Source organism: Talpa europaea, assembly GCF_964194135.1.
Source record: "Talpa europaea genome assembly, chromosome: 12".
NCBI lineage: Eukaryota > Metazoa > Chordata > Mammalia > Eulipotyphla > Talpidae > Talpa > Talpa europaea.
In genome coordinates this window covers 83,090,883-83,114,350 of record NC_140079.1, presented here as the reverse complement: position 1 = coordinate 83,114,350, position 23,468 = coordinate 83,090,883, and the positions used below count along the sequence as shown (strand labels likewise).

The following is a 23,468-nucleotide window of genomic DNA, read 5'->3' as shown; positions in this document are numbered from 1 at the left end:
CTAACATATGGTCTGTCAAATCAGAATGTCAAAAAGCACCATTTCTCAAGTCTTAAGATGCAGATGATGGCCTATAAAGTAAATGATGGTTAGTTCCTTGGCCAAGCAAGAAGGCTGGTAAAAGGTGTTATATATCTGATTTCCACATTCAAAGTAGGCTCTAGCCACTTTTGCTGAGCTAAGGGATAGAGTGCTTATGTTTAAGTTTCAGATTTGAATTCTTTATGAGGTATGTTTGCCTAGCTCAAATCTTATAAAACACACAATGCAGAGTCTAAAAAGTAAACTTCCTTCTAAACATCCATGAAATTTCACAATAAATCTTCATTTTGTACTTTTTTAAAAAAAGATTTTTTATTTATTTTTGTGTAGAATAACTGGGGTGTAGGCCAGAGGTGCAGGTGGTGAGAGACAGGGTGGGGAGCAGAATAGGCGGATCTACTGAAATACACTGTTGAGGGGAGCAGTGGATGAGACAGGAGAGGTCTGCTGCGCCATGTGGGTAGCTCCCTGGCCGGTGATCGAACTCATGCTGCAGTGGCTGGCAATAGCTTGATAGCGCTGAGACTTAAGCCCTGTGTCACTTAAAGCCTGTTCATTTTGTATCTTTGTAGAATTTTGCAGTAAGATCGCAAAGAAGAAAGACCACATATTTGCACATTATTTATCTTCAAACAAACAAAAGGAGGACATACAGAGAGTCAGGACCAATGAGGCATGGATAAACAACAGGCAAAAAAGCTATGGGAGTTCTTGCAACTTTCTTCTAAAGTTTATATTACAACAGTACAGATAGTGTTAAAAAAAAAATTCTTCCAAAGTTGCTGGTCAAAGTTTTTTTTTTTTTTTTTTGTTAAACAAACAAAACAAAAAAACCCACAAGTGACTGTCAATCTCATTTTCCTAAGACCCGTTCTGGCTCATTCTTTCTGTAACAGTAATAGTGACTAGAGCAAAAATCTGATTTTACAATAGATGACTAGGAGTTATGAGAGTTTGAACCTATAAAAAGTCTGGACTAAATATCAAGGCATCAGGTTTTTGCTCTGAGACTATTTGTAGAAAAATGCTAGAAAATCAATCTTGATTTACTAGCTACTCTGTTTTTAAGGAGACATTCTTTTATCTACTCAATAAAAGTATGTGAAAGATGAAAGAAAGAGAATGTTCTAGGAACAAAGGAATTTATAGCTTTAGTTTTAAAGTATTAACACTCAAGAGTTATCTTTGTCCATTTCATCATCTATTTTTAAGGGCCAAGGTCCACTAATAAGGAAATCTATATACCATGATTCTACCATACTGGTCAGCAAATATTTTAAAGATGCTATCAAGATGTCACAATTTCTTCCATCAAAAAATCCTTGAAAAAATGAGGCACCAATGCATTTTAAATAAACTTCAAGGAAGCAGGTTAGTCATTAAATTGATTCAATTGAGAAAGAGTAAAAACCGGGTTATGGTAGTCTTAAACCTTTTCTTAGTACTGGGTCTCCTATTAAGGGAGAAAGTTCTGTGGATTTCAAACAGATGGCAAAATTTAACCGCACACTTCAGGCACTTTGTTTGGATACAGAATAAATATTTCCTTTTTTTTTTTTAAGCTTTTATTTATTTTTATTTTTATTTATACAAGAGCTAGGATACTGAGCGGAGGAGCAGGAGAGTGAGAGAACTCACCAGAGTCAGAGCAGGGAGCAGAACAGGCAGATATGCAGCGGGCGAGACAGGAGAGGTCTGCCGCGCCATGTAGGAATCTCCCTGGCTGGCCGGGAATTGAACTGGCACTGTAGAGGCTGCGGACAGCTTCACAATGCTGTGCTCAACCTGCTGTGCCACCAGGGAGGCCCAGACTTAATAAATATTTCAATCATTCATAAAAGCCTAAGGAAAAATCCTTCTGCCAGAGATCAGGCTGCTCTCCTTTGAAAAAAATCCCCTATAGGGAACAATCTTCTGTGGGATAGGGTGAAACGGCCTGTTTGGAGATTTTCCGAAACATGTATACCCACGTGAGATAAATGAGCACCCTAGTTCACCCTAGTTTTTCACTCAGATCACATCTTTCAGCTGTAAATGAGTGAAAAAGCTTTTTTAGTAGATGTATTAAGCATCAGGAGCAATTCTGAAAACAAAAAAGGAGTAAAATCTAAGAGCCAGCAAGAACCATGAGCCCCACTTTCCTTACGTCTCCCTATGCAAGGCCTGGGCGCTTGCCTTCGGGCAGCAACAACAAAAGGACTACTGGGGAAAGTTAGACACATTCCACTGATGGAGGTCAGAGGTTACCTGCAGAGAGGAGGCAGGGAACCCAACACAAAGGCCTAGGGGAGAGCCTGAAGTCTCTAACCCACTCCTGGTGTGTCAAAAGATCTCTGTGATCTTCAGTTACTGGCACAAAAACATTTTTCCTTGTCTGTTCATCTATGGCAGGTGTGTGTGTATCTGCTTGTCATTGTGTCCCCAGCCTGACACCTGACACAAATACAATTACTCATTCTTTGTCTTCTACCGTTTAAATGTGTCACAAGAGCAGGGACTCTCATGACTGCATCGTCACAACCAGAGAGGGCTGGCACAAGGCAAGCCTCAATGGATGTTCATGGAGTGAACGCAAACAAGAATGACTGTCTATTCACTGACCCTCCCCATTCTTAAGAAAAAGAACCAGGTAAAGGAGAACTCCAAAGTGTAACACCACACTGTAGTGAAAACAAAGTTGATAACACTGGAACACTCTAGGAAGAAAGTACTGGCATTTTTTAAAAAGGAGAAAACCCAATTCTCTCAAACTGCATGCTCATGGAGAAAATGTAAATGATGATATTAAACTTCTCCCCAAATCTATGTCCCAGTATGACTAATTCTAAGACGTACACTGTGAACACTGAACTTTTCTAGTCTCTATAACGAGGATTCTTAACTTAGGTCAAGGCTATAGGCAGGTTTTAGAGGGGGAAAAAAACTTACAAGGTACATATCTGGCAAAGGACTAGTATATACAGTATGTAAAGTACTCTCAAAACTCAACATTTTAAAAATAATCCAACTTAAAAAGGGGCAAAAATGTGAACAGGCATTTCACTGAAGAGAATTTACAGATGGCACATAAGCATATGAAAAGATGTTCAACATCATCAGCCATTAGTGAAATACAAATTAAAACTACAAGGAAATAGTATTGCACACAACTATCAGAATGGCTGAAATAAAAAAAAAACAGTGGTAACACCAAATGCTGGCAAGGACACACAGGAAGTGGATCACTCACACATTATTGGTAGGAGCGTAAAAACATTACAGCCACTTGGGAAACAGTTTGTCAGTTTCTTAAAAAAAAAAAGCGAAAGCAAACCAAACATGTGATTATCATATGATCCAGCAGTTGCATGTTTTTCCAGAAAAAATGAAAACTTACACATCTACACAAAAACCTATACACGAATATTGGTAGTGGCATTCAATAGGTGAATAGTTAAACCGTACTACATCTCTAACGTGGACCACTATTCAGTTGTAAAAATGAACACACTAATGACACAACAGCTTAGATGAATTTCCAGGGAATTATGCTGAGTGAGAAAAGTCAATCCCAAAAGGTTATATGCTTTCATTTACATATTTTTGAAATGACAACATTTTAGCAATGGAGTGCAGCCTTGTGGTTGCCAAGAATTAGGGCTGGGCTGAGAGAGAAGTTGAAATTGTTCAGTGTCTTGATTGCGCTAGAATCAGGAATCTACACGGTTGTAATACTATTACTCTGCAAAATGCTGCCTCTGGGGGAAATTCAGAGAAGAGTACAGGGAACTGTGTGATTTCTTACAACTGCATGTGAGCCCACAGTTACCTTGACTGAAAAGCAAGTTATGGATGTGGGCGAGTTCAAAGCTGTCCAGCATTCTCACTGACAGCATGGATCTGTACCCGCTAATATTCACTCGACAATTACTACTGCGTATGTGCATACAGACATTCCCTTTCACACACATCTATAAAAACTAGAGACACTAAGGTCCAGAGATAGATTGATCTATTTATAAAGTCACACAGTAAGTGCCTGGGCAAAAAGTTAGGCTCCCCAATTGCTCTCGCAATAACACATCACCTCTGACGTTCAGGCTACCCAAGTGGCATAAAGTGACAACTGAGGAAGAGAAATCATTTCTACAGGAATTGAATTTTTTTCATTTTTCTGGAGCCCTTTATGACAGAAACCTAAGGGGTTCAAATGGCACTGAAAAGGGGGAGAAATTGCAGAATAACACGTCTAGTATAATACTATGATTTGAAAAAGACAACCCACAAAACAAGTATTTCTCTATGTATAAAGAGCTGGGAGAACATATTTAAACTGTTCATAGTTGTCACGCTTGGTAAAATGAAGGTAAAAGACACAGACTTGTCAAGGGATATTTGGACTGTAACCAGTGTTTGAATTTAAGAACGAATTCCAATTCAAGTATAATTTGTCTATTTTTTTTTTAAGAAGGGGGAAAAAGAAAGCAAACACTTACTGCATTCATAGATCTGTTCCAGTTTATCCACAGAAGAAAGGGAGAAAAATTTATAACCGGACTTACTACCAACAGCTAGGGACCTGCAAAAAAGCCAAATTTAGAAATAAGAGCTGAGAAGTATAGACAGTGATAAAGTACAAACTAGCTTCATGTTACCAAATAGTATAACTTTCACCACCATCAAAAATATACAGACAAATCATTTCAGGTATATCAGGTGAGTGGCAGCTGAATGGAAAAGAAGAATGTGGCAGAGAAAGATGCCACATCGCATAGCCCAGAAAAAGGTGATGATCAATAAAAATACAGACAACAGTTTAATTTAGAATTTATAAAATTTTTAAGTTTGGTATAGATGAAAATTAGCTCTAAGTTAATGATTTCCTCAAAACAAATTGGGTTTTCCAGGTGATTTAATACACATGCAGAGCATTAAAGTCCAAAAGTAAGTTAACATTCTAAATTTTAATTCACAACCTAGGTGTGGGTGAGGATCTCTTTCTGCATTTCAAGGGCAGCTCCATCACTCATGCTGTGCTATGGCTGAGCAGGGGCAGAAATAAGGCCAGCCAAAACGGTCAGTGCAGGGCCGGGATCAGAAGATTACAGTCGGCTTAGGAGGAAAAAGTGAAAGTTCCGTTCTCTGTATGGTATCATCTGTAAAATCTGTATTCATCATCCAACATTCTACTTTTCTGAAGACGCTTGGGGGACCCCAAGAGTTCTCCAGATTCTCCTGGCACAGGAGATCTGTGATACTAACAAATACTTCCCTCACCAGAAGATTACTACTCTCTAGAAGGTGACTGACCAAGGGTAAAAAACAAGAACAGTGTTACCAAACAAAAGATGAGAGAAAAAAGCAGGGAGCAGAGGGATACGGAGATTCAGCTGGTGGAATCCTTTCTACATTTACTGTTTGGGAGAACATGAAAACAAGTGGTGGCAGGAGGTGAACCAGAAGACTAGAAATAAGGAAGATTGATAGTTCATACTATGAGGATTTGTACACCAAATAAAAATGATGGCAATTCTAATGCCCATGTCATCTATGTATTACAAACTTGAGATTTGTACAACCTCAAGAGGTTACAATACATTCCAAGAGCAGAGTTGCTAAAGGCACTACTAAAATTTTAAACTGCAATTGGTTCATCCTAACAGAAACAAAACTACCAGCTCACATAATTTTTCTTTGTAAAATCACTTCACTGTATTGGATTCTATCAATGAAGTAATTTGGTATTACCTGTAATATTTGGAAAAGTAATTAAAGAACAAAAAATAGAAAGGCTAAAAATAAAATGCTAGCAATGTACAACTTTTGGGAAAACAGTATTCAGAAAAATGTTTTCAGATAACTAAGGGTTCCTATTTCAAGCAATAAAACCTTCCTTCCATACCTAAAACCTTCCTTCCTGACCTAAAAAAAAAAAAAAAAAAAAGTTATTCTTACATACTATTCTGTATTTTTAAAACAAGGGGGTGGATATTTTCCCGAACTCACATCATTAAGTTACCTATTCCTCTATTGTAACACAGTGATGCTCAAAAACCTAACAAGTCCTTAAGGGTTTTGCGTACCTACATCAAATGGCCAGACATGGTGCTGACAGTTGTTGCTTGTCATTGTGACCACAATTAACAGCCCCTCCTCCTTTCTATCTTCTCAGTGACTTGGAAATCAAAGCTTATTACTATTATGTGTAAAATAAGCTTAGTCAGGGAATCCATGGGCAAAAGTGCTTGATTCTTGGTTTTGATAGATTCAGGTTTTTAATTTGTGTTCCAAACAAGTAGTATTTGTTAAAAATGGGTTTTACTCATCAAATGTGTTTTTCTAGACATTAAGAAACTAATTTGGGATCTTAAACATGTCAGCTAGAGTTTTAATCCTATAGACTATAAAACGGTATACTGCAGTTGGTATGTAAACAAAATATTCAATTATTTTAGTATGTACATACAGCTTAGTATGTATTTTATCAGTAAAAGCAGAACTTTTTAAAGTATGTGATAAACATAAATAGGTTTGATATTTCCGTCCCAAATATGAACAACCAGTTCACACACTCCTCTGGAGAGTCTACTTTTAATAATTTCCCATGATTCACCAGCCCACACAATGGCAGACATAGTAATGGGAGAAGTCTGGTAACAGTAAGTATGGATTCCCCTAATAATCTTATACCTCAGTAAACATTCACATAACATGCTTTTTGAGGAAGGGAATAAAAGAGAGCTCTCACTGACAAAGAGAAAAACTAGCAAACCGTAACAGAAAAAGAGCACTATTTATTTAATCCCCCACTTCATTACTATCTTCCTGCCTTCAACTGTGCTTGGTATCAAAACTCAGAGACCCTTTGCTGGGACAGGAGAGAGTGAGTGCTTTGGAAATGTATTTTGAGCCAATCCTCTTTATTTTCATCATCCTTATTCCACTTCTAGAGCTTCCCTGGACTTCCAATTGTCAACCTTCTGGGGATTCTGCAGTTGAAACTAAAGTGGTTCTCTGCTTTTTCCACTAGCAATTTAGGATCCACTTTCCTTCAGTACTTGGTAGTTTCCAAAATTTTGTTGCTAGTGTCTCATTCTCCTTCTCCCATTGTATGGTTTATCTTTTTGTTATTTTTAGTGACTGACATTTTATTAAGGTTTTGGGGGGAAGACAAAATAAATGCTTGAACTTGATACACCACCTTTGACTGTAAAATTTGTCCTGAATTTAATCTTGGGTTTTCAATATCTGAAAGACAGTGAGTTCTACCAAAAAAGGAAAATGAATGAGTTTTCTTAACCCCATTTTCTTTTCTCTACCCTCTTGCCAATGCTTCCTCCATAAAGGTTTTCCCTTTTCATTATCTTTGTCATGAAAGAGCCATAGTTGATTACAGGTTTAAGTGGAAAAGGTCTACACCCACAAGAAGGAAGCAACCTGAACTGCTTCCTTCCAGCTCACATGGTTTCCATCCCAGACCTCCACATGTGTACCCTGAGGCCTTCCAATCTTAACAGCAGCCAAAGCACAGTTCATCTGTCCCCTAAAACTGAATCCTCTGCTTGCTCCCACACTGTTGGCACTGTTCACTTAGAATCCAAGCCAGCACCTTGGGAGTAACCATAACTGCTTTCTTAAGTGCATCATGCCTATCCTATGGGTTACACCAAGTCCTGATAGCTAACCAATCTCCTTTCTACTGGCCCCTGCAATAGAACATCCTTCTGAGTGACTGCCCTGCCTCCTCACACAGATCCCCTCTACAGATGGCAGAATGAACACTAAAATTTTAAGGTGGAAGGGTCCTAAGAATCTACTCTCAGGCCCCTCAATTTACAGATGAGGCAAAAGAGCACAGAGAGTGACAATCTGAGAATAACTGTAACCTAGCAGAAACTCAGTGAAGAGAGCAATTAAGTCAGATAAGGTCTTCCTTATTGTCTCTACACCTGTAGCTCTTCTAGACTGAAACGTCAATTTTACAAATAGAAGATCTGGAAAATCAAACCCTTCTTTATTACATTCCTTTTAGAGATGTAAGTCAAAACAGACATTGCCAAAACACTGACTCCCCACAAGCTAAGTAATATAAACTGGTAGAATTTGGTCCCTGGTATTTTCATGGAAGAGTCAAACAATACTCTACCACTGATTTGTTAATTTCAATTTCAAAAAGCCAAGAATTCAAGAATTCCTCCACAATAGGTCTTCCAAAGTGTTACTTTCAGAAACTAGTATTGGAACTAACCAGTCAACAGAGAGGTGCCTGAGATCAGCTGTTCTTGGAGCTCTTTCTCGCTGCTCTAGTTTAAAAAAATGGTAAAAACAAATGGTAAAAACAAAAAACAAAAACAACAAAAAACCACAAATAAAATGTATTCACACTTAGGATATGAATCATTAAAAAAAAAGCCACAATATTTGAAACCATATTAACAGCACAAGAAGAAAGGCAAAATAGGTATGTTTATGAAAGGAATAATCTGTCGTTAGGCATCACTTTATAACCTACATGTACTCTATTAAGTGAAACAGCTTCCAGTTTTCCTCACTGAATACAGTGACTACGGATTCTAGACCAACATCCTTTGCTTTGTGAAAAATGTTTCTCTAGTAGAGTAAATCCTAGGGATGGGCAAAAGAGAGAAAGGTATAAACAGTAAAGCTTTTCCCAAGAACTTCTGTATATTTCAAGTGTAGGTTTAAGACAGATTAGTCATTTTAATCAATAAAGTATACACCTAACTTAATACTTCTTTTACATTCACACAACATTTTGACTGTGACAAGTCAAAATTATGACACAGAAATTTTCACTTGAACAAATAACCTCAGGAATCTCCGGAGTTGGGAAGCACATGATTTCCAAATGTGAAAAGGTCTTATTTTAGGCCAGAGTGACATTCTTCTATTATTTAAGGAACTTGGTAGTCCACTTGAAATAAAAGCAAAAGGGAAAGCTTTCCCACATTTAGTTTCCTTTCACTATAAATGATGAATAGTAAAAAGCTGAAAGATAGAAAACATACTGGAAATTCTTTATCTAAGACATAAACTATAAAACTACCTTTTCTTGTCAGTTTTCAAAATACTAAGGGTTTAAAAACCAAATCACAGTTGGTTCAAAAGATTCTATTCCTTGTCTGGATTAATATAGTCTATCCCAATTTAACAATTTGCAACAGGTTGTTAAACTGTTTTTTGTTGCACTGGTCTTTGGTCACATAGAACACTATGGTACTCTGGTAGTTTTAATCTTTAAATATTGCTATAGTATGATTTCTTTTTCTTTTTTTTTTTTTATAGAGGCATGTTTTTATTTATTTATTTGTTTGTTTGTTTATACATGCACTGGGTACAGTCAGAAGCGCGGGAGGGTGAGAGAATTCACCAGAGCGGGAGGCAGAGCAGGCAGAAGGACCGAAGTACACTGCTGAGGGGAGCAGCGGGCGGCAGGAGAGGTCTGCGCGCCATGTGGGACCCTCCTCCGGTGGCCGGGGAGCAGCCGGGGATTGAACCGGCGCCCCAGAGGCCGCGGGCAGCTTCGCAACCCAGCACTCAACCGCTGCGCCACTGGGGAGGCCCTGCTATAGTATGATTTCTAAACTCACTGTCCTCAAAGTCCTACTGTGTAGGTACAAAAAAAAAAAAAAAAAAACAAAGAACAAAACAAAAGAAAACAAAACCAGAGTGGCGGAGTCAAGAGAACCCTAGAAGAGAATTCAGAAAATCTAGATTCTAGTCCACTTCACTATTAGGCAAATCTAAGAGCCAGGCACAGCCCTGAATCTTTCTGGACTTCAGTTTCCTCTATAATAGGAGCGGGCGACCTGCTCTCTCCTGAATCTCAGCACAACACTCCTGGTGGGGCTATCTTCACTAGTTTCACAACTTTGGGAAGGTGCAAGTCAGCACCTGCGGCATGCAGCTGACTTGGTGCTTGCCACTCTACAGTTAACTTTTAATTTAAGAAATTTCATTTTCTACTATGCTGATTCCATTCAGCCAGTAACAACTCCACCAACTACTTAGTATGAAGGCAATAACCCACTCCTTCTCTCTTACATCACTTCCTCTTACTCACTTCCCAAGATGACACTCCTCCCTTCCAGTCCTATAGCTCATCATTCTTCACCAGAAAACCTCATCTATTAACTATCCTCACTTGTCATGTGAAGAATCGACTTCAAACCTTTATCAGTTTGGACAAAGAGCATTCCAAATCCACGGGTTGGCATCAAGGGCCTCTCCTCCCCTAAGGATGGCCCATTCTCTGAAGCACCAAGACTCCTCTGTCAATCCCCCTGGCTCAGTTTCTCCGCAGGTCGGAGGCCAGGATTATTGCTAAATTTGTTTCTTGCTCGGGGAGGGCATCAAAGTTACTTGCCAAAAAGAACATGGAGACAGATAGAAAGGAAACAAAAAGGGGGGAAGAAATCCTAAGATGATGAAGTGTCAAAGAGAAGGGCCTGAAGAGGGGAAGAGTGGGGAGGGGGGTGGGGGGAGAGGGTTCAGGAAGCAGGGGGGTAGGCAGGATGCCAGTAACCCACTCCCACCGCCCCAGAGGCGGCGAGGACAACAGGTCAAGCCACAAAGTTCTGTCCCAACTTGGTGAGAAGTGAGGTCCAAAATGAGAACGCGTTCTCGCCGGGGGGTGACAGATCCCCCTGTTCCCATCACTTTCCCCGCTCAGGGATGGTTCCGGGAGGCTTCCCAAAGAGTGACCCTCGTGCCACGACCCAGGCCACGGGCACGGCGGGCCTTCGACTGGCCGCGCTCCGGGCGGGCTAGGGCGGGATGAGGTGCTCTCCCCGGGCCTTGGCCCCGGCCCTTCGGTCCCCGGCCCAGGCCCCACCACCCGGGCCCGTGTCCTCAGCCCCCGCCTCCGTCCCCGCCCCCGGCCCGGCCTTACGTGTTGTCCTGGTTGAAGTTGGCGAAGAGCAGCTGGCCCGCGCCAGCCTCGCCGCTCTGACTCGCCAGGTTCATGGTGGGCGCGCAGAGGGCGGGCGGGCAGGTCGGCCCGGCCTGGGACGCGAGCGCGGGAGGGCGGGTCGGGTGCGCTCAGGGTCGGCGCCGGGTCCCACTCGCCGCCTCGGTGACCGCCACTAGCTGCTCGGGGATCAACCGCCGCCTCATCCCGTCCCCGCTCTTGTTTATCCTCCGGAGCCGGGGCGCCCTACACGCCTGCGCGACCCCGCCCCCTGGGCGCACGGACGGGCACGGCGCAGGCGTACTGCCGAGGCCCCGCCCCTTTACCTCTGTCCTAGGCTGAGGTTCCGGTCGAGCACGCGCACGCAAGGGGACGCGCGGGGGCGCGCTGGGCACGCCTTGCGGCTCCTCGAGGACTGCGCATGCGCTTGGAAAGGAGCAGGCGCTCTGTGCCCCCCCACCCCCCAAAATTTTATCAGCATCAGTAGGACTCATCCTGTGCCGGTCATTGTGCCAAATGGTTATGTGAATCGCATGTTTGATGTCCACTGCAACCATGTGTAGAGAACGTATTCCCATTTTACAGATGTGAATACTGAGGTTCAGAACTATTAACCAACCTATTTGCCAAGGGTTAGATCTGGTGCTGAAAACCACGTTGTTTCTCCAAGGCTCATGCTTTTAGATGCGCGGAAGAGGATTCCACTTGAGATTTATTAATTCATTCAATAATATTTGGGAAGCCTATGTGCTCTAAATAGGTTGCCTTTCCTCAGAGAAGTTACAGTGGGGGAGTTATTCAAATAAACACAAAATTGGGAAGGGGAGAAACAATGAGTGCACATAATGAGGTTACTTAACCTCATTTAAGGGAGGGGGACACTGCAGTCAAAGAAGTCTTCTTGGAGTAGATGAGACGTGAAGTTTGAGTAGAAGGTAATCACCAAAGGGAATGGAAGCATTCTACATGGTAAAGGTCCCAGATCAATCCTAACTAGTAACCTGCAATATTTGTTGAAGTTAAATGTGTTTAGTCCCTATGATTCAGGCATTTCACTTCTAGGTATAGACTCAATAGAAATTAATGCATATTTTTCCTAAAAGACAGCTATCAAAATGTTCATAACTGCTTTATTCATGATGACCAAAACCTGGAAATAACCTAAGCATTTTTTTCTGCAACAGGATGATTAAGTTCAAGGAACTCAAAGCTTAATGTGTCTGAACTTGGAGTGGTAAGGGTATGATAGATATAAGACAAGATTTGGCTGGAGACATAGGAGGTGGCCAGATCAAACTGGGTATTAAGATGTTGAACAAGAACATGATCTGTTGTGTATAGGGACCTTAACCCATTGAAAGTCTTTGAGGAAAGATTTCTTTTTCCATAAAAAGTACAGTACTTCACGCCCAAAGTAATTTGAGATGGATCATAGACCTAAACGTGAAAAGTAAAATATTAAAACTTCTAAGAGAAAACATCAGGGTTTTTCTCATTTGGATAAAGTCTTCTAAACTGGTACTTTAGAAGTATTAACCACAAAATAAAAGAGGGTTATTATTCATAATAAACAAACAGATGACAGACACCTGTTCATCAAATGTGAGCACTGAGAGGTTGAAAAGGTAGGCTTCAGAATGGAATACCTATATTTGCAATACATATTTTTGACAAAGAACTTATTTCCAGATAGTTAAAGAGAACGTCTACAAATTAGTAATTAAAATAATTTTTTGAATGGGCAAAATGCATAAACACAGGTACTTCTCAAGAGAGCATATAAGGGCCTCCCCGGTGGCACAGTGGGTTGAGCGCTGGGTTGCGAAGCTGCCCACAGCCTCTGCAGCGCCGGTTCGATCCCCTGCTGCTCCCCCGCCACTGGAGGAGGGTCCCTTATGGCTCACAGACCTCTCCTGCCGTCCGCTGCTCCCCTCAGCAGTGTGCTTCGGTCCTTCTGCCTGCTCTGCTCCCCGCTCTGGCTCTGGTGAATTCTCTCACCCTCCCACGCTTCTGACTGTACCCAATGCTTGTATGTATAAATCAATCAATCAATCAATCAATAAATCTAAAAAAAATGGCTAATGAGCACCTGGAAAGGTGGCCCTCATTAATATTCATCAAGAAAATGCAAATTAAAAGTTAAAAAGACCCTAGTAACCATTTACCAAATTGGCTAGAACTGAAACAACTGACAATATCGAGTATGGGAAAATAATGCAGAGCAACTGGAACTCTCATATTGAGTAGAAGTCTAAATTGGTAGAACCACTTGGAAATGGTATTTACAGATGTGAATATTGAGGTTCAGAAATATTAACCAACCTATTTGCCAAGTGTTAGATCTGGTACTGAAAACCACACTGTTTCTCCAAGGCTCATGCTTTTAGATGCGTGGAAGAGGATTCCACCTGAAATATCTGCTGAAGTTAAATGTGTATAGTCCTTATGACTCAGGCATTTCACTTTTAGATATAGACTCAGTAGAAATTAATGCATATTTTCCTAAAAGACGGCTATCAAAATGTTCATAACTGCTTTATTCACAATAACCAAAACCTGGAAATAACCTAAGCATTTTTTTCTGCAACAGGATGATAAAGTAAATTTTGCTGCATTCATACAAAAAATACTACACAGCAATGAAAAGGAAACACACGAATGAGTCTCACAGATGTAATATTGAGTGCAATATATTATCGGGTGACACGAAAGAATATATATATGAGTCCATTTACATGAAGTCAAATAAAGGCAGCATAGTGGTTATCTCTATTAGGGGATGGATAGGGAGGGGGCATGAGGGAATTGGTTGGAACTGCTGCTTGTCTTGATTCCAGTGGTTGGCTATACAGGTATATACATATGTAAGTGTACAAATACACATATCTGTGATCGTCCAGATAACCAGCCTTTAAAATCATGATGCATGATAAAGTGCCTGAACAAAACCCCTGGGTTCTAGACATAATCCTTGACTTCATTTTGAAAATCCTCCCAACTTCCCCTTGTTTCTTAGAATCTATTGTTCCATCCAGGATAGTAATTCATTCTCTATTGGTTCAGCAAATGAAGATCTTAAGACAGCTGGGGCAGTGGGGAGGGGGTAAACTTAGTTTGCTTTTTACCAGAAACAGCTCTATTCCCTGGACCCTTAGGTATTACTAACTCAAATACCAGTGAACCCAAGGTTGTATGGATGGAAATAATTTTCCTAACTGGATTATTATGTGTAACATGTAAGGAAACACTGCTACCTCCACGTCTAGTTTCCAGGCATGTGCTGCTTATTGTAGAATAACTCTAGCCACATGGGATATGGTTGATACCAGTATCAAGTCTTTAGTCAGTGATTCAACCTTCTTCGTAGGGTCACATGAAAAGGATGCATTTCTAGAGCAGGTGCCCATTGTCAAACTTTCTTCTCCTTAATGTAGATTCCTTCATCAGAAGAGATGTGGTGTAGATGTTAACCTCCACCCTTTTTACACATTCCCTACTCCTTTTCTTGCTTTTTATTTTTATATAGCACTTATCCCCTTCCAATAGACCATATACTTCACCCTCCCAACTAGGACATAAGGCAGAATTTTTGTCTGTGTTGTTCCCTCGGTTTCTATAACCTAGAATAATGGGAATTTAGTCGCTAAGAACTAACCTCTGGCCTCCATTTCTGGTGGAGCTGAGACCTACTGCCTACTCTTCCCGTTTTTGTTTCACTGCTTTATTATCTGGGTGCTATTGGGAACTGCTCATAAGTGTTGTTAGAGAGAAGGCTGGATTTCTGCCAGAGAGCTTGACCTGAAGTGATTCAATAATGTGCCCTCATGTCCCAGCTCACCTGGGGACAACAGGCTAACATTCCTGATGACAGGTAGAGCAGGAAGAGTGCTCAGGGGCTTCTATCATTGTGTCAGGATTCCTCCAGGTGACTGGCCTGATGCCAGTCCCAGAGAGAAGATCTTCCTCCTTTCAACCTTAAGCAGAACCATCATCTAAAAATGTTTAGAATATTCCTCAAGTATCCTGATGTGCAACATTCAGAGAGGAACGATCTGCCCACAGGCAAGTCCCTAAATAAACTCATGAGCTAAACAGCTGGCCTGGGGAGGAGGGACCTAAGGACTGCCCTACAAAGGCGGCAGGGTGTGCCTTGCAGGAGGCCAGACAGTGGGAGAGAGGCTGGGCATGCAGACACTGAAGTCAGACAGGCTTCAGGAGTGCAGAAAGTTTATTCGCTTTTGCACCATGTTCAGCCAAAGCCTAGTAGCTTGGAGCTCCCTCTATCCTTTCTCCTGAGAGGATGCCACCCTGGGCACACACACCCCTCCCAGAGTGAAACCCTAGCCTCACGCTGAGTTGGGGGTACCCCATTTCTCAGCTGTGCCAGTCCTGGGTAGAGTGTCCACAGCATGGCACTGGGGTGGGTGATGCGGGGATGGGGTGGGGGGGGGTTGACTCTTGCTTTTACAGAGGCTTAGTAGAGTTTCTTGAATGAATGTTTCTCTCTTTGTTGCATGCTGTTGTAATCATTTCCAGACTTTGAATGACTGGTTTTGAATATTTTCACAAGTTGAGCTGGGGTTTTGCTGCGAAGCAGGTCGTCATTATGCAAGTTCTGTCTCTGTACCTGGCTTTTCACTAAGCACTGCAGCGGGGAGCACCTCTAGGCCACTTCAGACAGAACATTCTTTTCTACCAGTTGTAGGGAATTCACCCCTACGGCGGTCCTACCATATTCACAATAGCATTCACCAATGGAGGGGGATCTATAACATTTTCACTACTGGAGGCAATGCCTTACCTTCTTTTGTACCATCATATTTTTGACTCCCAGCTATAATCCTTGCATCCAGACCTCTCCCCTGAGCTCCAGAATGTCACTGCTAACGCTTCCCTTGACAGGAAGTCTACTGGGGCCCTCTCAGGCAACTCTAACTTAAAGAGCCAAAGGGATCTGGGTTTCCCTGAAACCACCCTTGCTCTAACCTGCACCTGTCAGTGGCCTTTTCCCTTCCTCACACCTGTGGGAATGAACAAAACCACCCAGATGAGAAAAAGCAAGAGCTATGCACTCTTGCTTGCTGTGGCAAGGGAATTGGCCACTGTCACTGTGTTCGGCAGGCAAGGGATGGCAAGGCTTTAGAGTGGAAAAGGGAAGGCTTCATTGGAGGCTGATGGCCTGGGGAGGCTGGAGGCCAATTCACTGGTGGTGGAATAGTCGATATGATTTGGTTTTCTTTGGCTGATCTTCAGTTGAAAGTGGGGACAAAATGTAGGAAGCTATCGGTTACCTATCAAGTCTTGACCTTTGGGCAGATGCTGTGGGAGAGGTTTTGAGCATCTTGGACTGCTTCTTGCAGGTGGGAGTCAGAATTCTATCTGATGTGTGGTCTGGCCATTGCGTGTTTGTATATTCACATCCTCAGCAAACAGTGCAGACTCTACTTTCCAAATATGGTTAGACTCCAACCCCTCCCCCATGTGTCCCACCAGTGTTCTGGGCATGATCATCACTATTCTCGGGGTGAGAAAAGGGCTCCCAGATGGTTTCCACATTTCTATCCTTACCTCCTTCCAACCTCTTGGAAAATTGGCTCAGAGGAACCCTACAAGGCAATGGGATGAAGGAGGCCTTCCCCACGCTACCTCCTAAAAGAACCCAAGTTCCTCACGATGGTCTGTAAAGCCACGTCTTTCCTGTTCTGTCTACTCACCTCTTTGTCTCACCGGGGGCCACCTTTCCTCCACCACTGCTCTCCAGCCCCATCTCTCTCACGGTCTCTCTCTTCTTTCCCACCTTGAAGACTTCCCATTGTTTAGAATCTGCCCCCATGCCCACCTCCCATCTTTCAGGTCTTGGCTTGAATGGAACCCCTGGGACCAAGGCTGACCAGCTTACCTCCCCCAGAAACTCCCCCACCATCCCAGGCAGCTGAGCCCCCACTCAGCTATCTTCTTGGTTCCCCTTTTAGCATCTAAGCTTTTTAAAGTTATAAATATTTTCACATATGCCAAAAGTAGCAAGAAAAGCATGTGCATTTCCCTACACCCATCACCAGTTTCAACCACGACCAACATTTTGCTCTTCTTCAGCTCACTCACTCCCTGACATCTGGCAGGAATAGCTGCAGAAGCACATCCCAGTCACCATTTCATTCCACCCACAGTTCAGAAAGCCCTTTTCCTCTTTAAGATGCCATGATGCCATTATCTTGCTTCTGAGAATGAACAGTCAATTATCCCTTAATCATCTAGTATGTTGTATGTTTTGAGCGGATTCCTTTGACCAGGATTCAAACAAACTAGAGGAAATGTATTCTGGAGAGATGACTTCACCCAGAGTTGGCGTGGGGTCAAAGATTTGTGCATTTAAAATTTTGACAGGGATGGAGAGAAAGATTATGCTAATTTACTCCAGAGTTATTTCCCCCCAACCCCCCAGCCCCCCACCCTCCCCACCACCCGCCCGCTTTCCCCTCCTCCCCCATGTCCTATTCCCCACCATGACCTTTGTTAGCTCCTGCATGGTAATCATTTTTAACGTGGATAATTCTACTTCTGGCCACAAGAGGCCAGTAAGGCCCAGCACATGGGCCCCCAAGGGATGCCCAAGGACAGGGGCGTCCAGTATCCAGAAGGAGGGTAAGAGGCTGGCATGTGAGAGGGCCCCGATAAGAGAGTGCTGACCATGAGAACTGCTGCCAGCACTGAGCATGTCTGTGATTTAACACGAGTGTGAGTTGACACCATCACCATCAGTTTCAGGGGTGACCAGGCTCTACCCACAGGCACCACACACTGGCCCCCTGCCTCTCCCCCCTATGACCCCCAACCAGGTACAACAATGTAGTCTTTTTATTATTTGGTATTGTTATATATAGTCTAGGCCTTTCTGAAGTATAATTTACATCCAGCAAAAATCACTCCTGTTTGTAGTGCACAGCACTAGGCGTTTTGACAGATACACAGTGAAACACTCTCATGAGTAAGATCTAGCATAGCTCCCTCGCCTCCCCAAATTCCTTTGCGTCCCTTAATTGTCAACTTTTGCCCCCTTTTGCCGCTCCCCACAGCTCCTGGCAACCAATGATGTGTTTTCTGTTTATAGTTTTGCATTTCCCAGGATGTCATAAATGAAATCATATAGTATCAAATTACGGTAGATTTCTAATTAGTAAATCTTGAAATTACATGGCATCATTACTTCAACTTTGTTTTTCTTTTGGTATTGTTATTTTCCAATTTAAGAAGTGGAATAACTTCCTTTTAGATGTGAAAAACCCGAGAGAGCATAGGTTGTTTGAGGGAACACAGTCAGACCAGGTGCCGACCTTGTCCCTGGAGCCAGCTGTCCTGGGATTGACTTCTTATTCCTCCTCTATTTGATGTTTGACTTTACACACATGATTTGACCACCTTTAAACCTAATTTCTCCTTAGTAAATGCGATAAACTTACCCAGGGACACTGGAAAGGTTAAGTGATTATGTGCAAAGCACACACCTTGCAGGTAGTAAGTGCTCAATTCTCATTCGCTTGGACTGTATTTGCTATCTTAACATTCCTCAAACCAGGATGTCCCTCAACACTGATGACCTCTATTGGCATTAGTAGCCAAACAATTCAGTTGTCAATCAACAGCAGAACAGCTCATAAACCACAATCTACCCAGACCCAGGAAAAAGACTCAGCAAGAAAGAGCAATGATACACCCAACTACTAGGCTGGATTGTAAAGGTATTATGCTGACTCTCAAAGAATATTTAAAGATATGAAAGGCATTATGCTCAATATGGAATGTATGATTCCATCTATATAAAGTTCTAGACCAGGCAAAACTAATCAGCACAGAACTTACCTCTGAGTGAGGGTGCATATTGACTGGCACATGGCATGAAGGAACTTTCTGGGGCTCCGTATCTTGAAAACAGTTTGATTTACACATGCATTTGTCAAACATCAGCAAATGTTTGCTCAAGATTTGCGCATTTTACTCTATAAATTTCCCTCTCAGAAAAAGGACCACACAGGCCTCCCTTGCTGGCGCAGGTGGTTGAGCGTAGCGCTGTGAAGCTGTCCACAACCTCTGCAGTGCTGGTTCGATCCCTGCCAGTCAGCGAGGGTCCTACATGGCGAGCAGACCTCTCCTGTCTCACCCACTGCTCCCCTCAGCAGTGTATTTCAATCTGCCTGTTCTGTTCCCCACCCTGTCGCTGGTGAATCCTCTCACCCCCCCACTAATCTGGCCTGTACCCTGGTTCTTATATAAATAAATAAAATAAATCTTAAAAAAAAAAAGGATCACAGATACCAGTTCAACTGCAGGTAAGAGTAGGCATGCTGAGGCATCATCATAATGTCTGCTAACTCCTTGAAAATGCATAAAAAAAAGATTGATGGATAGATGGAAGGACAGACATGTGACAGACAAGGTGTCAGTGGCAGGATTGGGGTGATGGGTATGTGTGTGTTCACTGTACAATTTCTGAACTCTTTGTATGCTTGAAAACATCCCTAGCGTCATGGCATCCATAACAACAAAATTAATTGGGAGTGATTTATCTTTCTTGGTGACATGCATCTCATAGTGGATGGTGACTTAGGTTTGATAAAATGCTGCATTATTGTTTAGAAGTTGGGAATCAGTCAGGAATTGAGGCACCGCCCCCCATGACAGCTCTCACTTCATTTCTTCTTGAAGGAATGTGGTTCTGCCTCCTGGAATCTCTGTTCTCTGGTCTCCTCAGCTCAGCTTGAGGTTCTCCCCCACCCCAGGCAGAATAGCCTCTATTTTTGTTTATATATATATTTATAACATCATCCTTCATTTTTGTACAATGTATGATTTCCCCATGGAATTCCCACCACCATTCACCCGTGCACCATCACCATAGTCCCTTGAGCTCTTCCCACCCCTGTCCTGATCCCTCTCCCTCCTCCACCCCTACAGAATGTCTCTCGTCTATGTTTGCCTGTTGATTTTGATTTTGACTTTATTATAGTTATTTTTTCTTCCTGATCCCTTATTTAGTTCCTCTACATTCCTCCTATAAGTGAAACCATCCAATATTTTTCTTTCTGGCTTATTTCTCAGCTTGAGGTCTTAAAGAAAGCACCCTTTTCTGTGAGGACCAAAGCCACACCTTCCCACAGGAGAGCAACTCACTCCCGCCCTTGCTTAAACCAGTTTGCTTCTCCAGTCAAAGTCTAGAGGAGGGTGTCCAGGCACTCACTCAGGCTCCAGGACATAGATGGACCCAGTCTCACTGCGCAGCTCCATGCTGCCACACCTTTTCTGCTGCTCTCCCCTCTGCCTGGAAGGTACTTCCTCACCGGCTGCCTCTTGTTCTGCTCACCTTCTAGCCATCTTACAAGCCTCAGCTGGGAGGGCTTCCCTGACATCCTGTGCCTCTTCACTTTCCAGGCCAAGTTCCCCTTCGTGGGGCCAACCCTCAAGATCTTGACTGCCCCTGGGCAGTTACTGTTATCAGATCTGCCTTTCATCCTCCTGTGAGCCCCAAGGAGAGGTGCACAGCCCAAAGCTTTGCCTGGAGCAAGGAGGCTGGGACAATGAAAGAAAAAATGTGGAAAAGAACAGGGGGTTTGGAGTGAGTTCCACCTGGATTTGAGACCCATTTGCACCCCTTTCCACCTGTCATTGCCACCTCACCAAGCCTCAGCCTGCTCTTTGGTGGACCGGTATTCACAGCCTGGTGTCTGACAGTATTTGTGAGATGATGCATGTGAAGAGTTAGGCACGTAGCATGTACTCAGATTCCCTGATTGGATGAGCAAATGGTTTGCAATTGTCTCAAGTGCCTTCTCTCATGCAAGACTCTAAGTTTGAGGAGGCCAGGACGGTGTCTCCGATGTCCCTTCTAGCTCCCAGGCCCTGCTAGGCACATGACAGGTGCCCACTCATGTGAACTGATTGGGAGTTCAAGTTACCAGTAGGGAGGGGGAGAAGAATCAAGTCAGAGGGTGCCGGGGACCCCATGGGGAGTCCCAGCAATGGGAAGTCATGGCAGAACTGGCCCCGAGGGGAGGAAGTTGGTAAAGTGGCAGGCCCCAGGGGAGGAGAGGGAAGCTTGGGTGCTGGGAGGACTTTATCTGACCGACCTGAGTCCTACTCGGTCCCTCTGCAGAGAACATGATGAGTGCTTAATCAAAGTTTGTTCAGTAGTTCAGGGGCTTCCTGGTTAGACAGATGTGGTTCAGATTTCCAGTCCAGTTGTGGCCTGCAGCATGATGTAGCCTGACTGAGCCTCAGTTTTCTTATCTGTAAATTAGGAAATTAGTGTCTCCCATGTAGCGTTACCTGGAGGATCAAAGGGAATCATAAACTTTTGGTGATAAAGCCAGGCAGGGCCGTCTTTGCTCCTTTAGTAATCCTACAAGGCAGGCACTGTTACCTCTATTTTCCAAGTGGAGGAACTGAGGCCTGACTGTTAAGCCCCTGGCCCTGAGCACAAAGCCGGGTGGCCATGGAGCTAGGCCTTGAGTCCCGGAAATCACCTGCAGAGATTTCAACCACCCTCCAACTCGGGCCAGTGGGATGCTGCTGGTGCCACCTTCAGGGGAGGGGAGACTGGAGGGGAGACTGGGGAAGGGAAGCCTGAGCTGGGTTTGGCCAGGTGGGGTTGAGGGGCTGATACACTTATTTGAGTAGGGGGCACAGGTTCCGTCTGGTATGATCACGCACCTCCAGGAATGGAGAAAGGCTGGCTATGGCGACAAGGCTGGACTGAGCCTGAGACCACACACCTAATAGGAGGTGGGCTTGCACCAATGGAAGCTCTTGTCAGGAACCACCCACCATGCCAAGGTGGGTGAGGGGTGAGCAGAGGGGGAGTGTCCACTGGAGGACAGCCTGGGGCTTTGAGGAGGCTCCATGGCCAGAAGGCCCGAGGCTTACCTGCCAGCTGCTGCTGCCCCTGTGCCCAGTCTCCTCCCTCACGTGCAATCCAGCCAGACTTCAGTGATGGTGGTGCAGGAGTCAGGCCCTCTGTTGCCATAACAACTGGATCCTGGCAGTAAAAATAGTAACTTATTTTTTATTCAACTTCTTTGTTCTTGGAGAAAAAGAAATCCATTTCTAGGCTTGTATTTCCATTTGGGGGGTCTCCTCTGAGGCTCTGCTAAGCCTGCTGCCAAGACCAGACTGAAGTCAACAGCAGGCTGGGGCTGGGAGGAGGCTATGGAGCCCAGAGCCGGAAGAGGTCTAGTCTTAAACCTGCCTCTCCCCTCAGCCTGCAGGACACCAAAGCCTGGCCTGGACTCCCTGGAAGAGAAGGCCAAGAGGGGGCCCCAGGGACTGGGGCTTTCACCTTTGCAAAGTCCACAGGGCCCTTTCTGGGAGTTGCAGGTGAGAGTGGAAGAGAACGTGTTGCTGGTCCCTGGGGACAGGTGTGTCCTGTTACTGTTGTTAGTGAGGCCTTGGTGGGGGCTGTGGTGGGGGCTTGGCTTAGCTTTGACTTCCAGCTCTAGGAGTCTCAGAAATCATTAGAATGAGAGTTATATGCAGGGCAAGAACTCAGAGCCCTGAGAACTGGGTTCCAGGACAGATCTGGCAGGCTGTGACCTGAGAGGGCCTCCTAGTCAGTTCCAGCTTCATTTTTCTACTCCATCCCAGGGGACAGGAGCAAAGGTCATTACAGCCATGAACCTTGCCCATATTTAACTATGACTCCCAGTAAGAAATATATTTTCCACCCAACCAGGACACACAAAGGTACACAAACTGGGACAAAAATCTTCTGAACATGACTTGTTTTCACAGTGCACAATGCACTCCGTCAAAAAATTTCATTTCTTTTTAAATCAGCCTACCACTTGGCTGACTTCAGGATCTTCTCAGAGAGATCTCCTCATAGAGCACTGTCTCACAAAACTTTCTGGATGTTGGAAACGGTCCCAAAAGGTATCTGCTGGCCGCTGAGCCTGTTGAGCACTTGAAATGCGGCTCCTGTAACGGAGGAACTGCATTTAAAATTTCATTTCATTTTACTTACCCTGGAGGTAAATGGTATCACGAGACTGGTGCTACTATATTGAAAGCCCAAGCTGCAGTAGGCACGGAGGAGCAATTTGAAACCCATGGCTAAAAGGCATCCTCCCAGCTCAGGCCTCCCAGCTCCCGCTCTTGCCACTAGGCAGACGTCTCACTGGTGGGCTTCCTGCCCAGGGGTCCCTTGGGCCCACACCAGTCTGTCCCTTGGTGGTCCACTCAAGTCATCTCTAGCTCACCTGGGCAAAACCCAATTACAGTCTTATCTCCCCTCTCTGTGCTTCTCCTGGTGCCACCCAAGGGGCACCAGTACCCATCCAGCAGGACCAGCCAGAAACCCGGGCGTCATTCTTGACTGCTCTGTCCCTGTCAGCTTCCACTTCTGGTCCTTCAACAGGGTCTGATAGATTTTACTTCTTAGGCACCCCTGGAGCTTCTCTCCTATACCCACCTCCAGCTCTCCCTTCCCCCAGCCACACTACAACCCCGCACCCTAGTCCTGGGGTGGCCT

At 43.9% G+C, this 23,468-nt stretch overlaps 1 protein-coding gene across 3 annotated transcripts in view; it reads right to left on the bottom strand.

Annotated features, from left to right (window-relative positions):
• The window catches only part of WIPI2 (WD repeat domain, phosphoinositide interacting 2), a gene marked incomplete at its 5' end in the record, with an annotated part of 34,256 nt that extends 23,249 nt beyond the window's left edge, over positions 1-11,007 (bottom strand). For all 3 annotated transcript variants that reach the window (XM_084250365.1, XM_084250366.1, XM_084250367.1), the window contains 2 exons: positions 4,518-4,600; positions 10,934-11,007. In XM_084250365.1, the coding sequence (XP_084106491.1) occupies positions 4,518-4,600; positions 10,934-11,007 (157 nt within the window). The remainder of the gene's footprint in view (positions 1-4,517; positions 4,601-10,933) is intronic.
• Between the last annotated feature and the right edge of the window lie 12,461 nt (positions 11,008-23,468).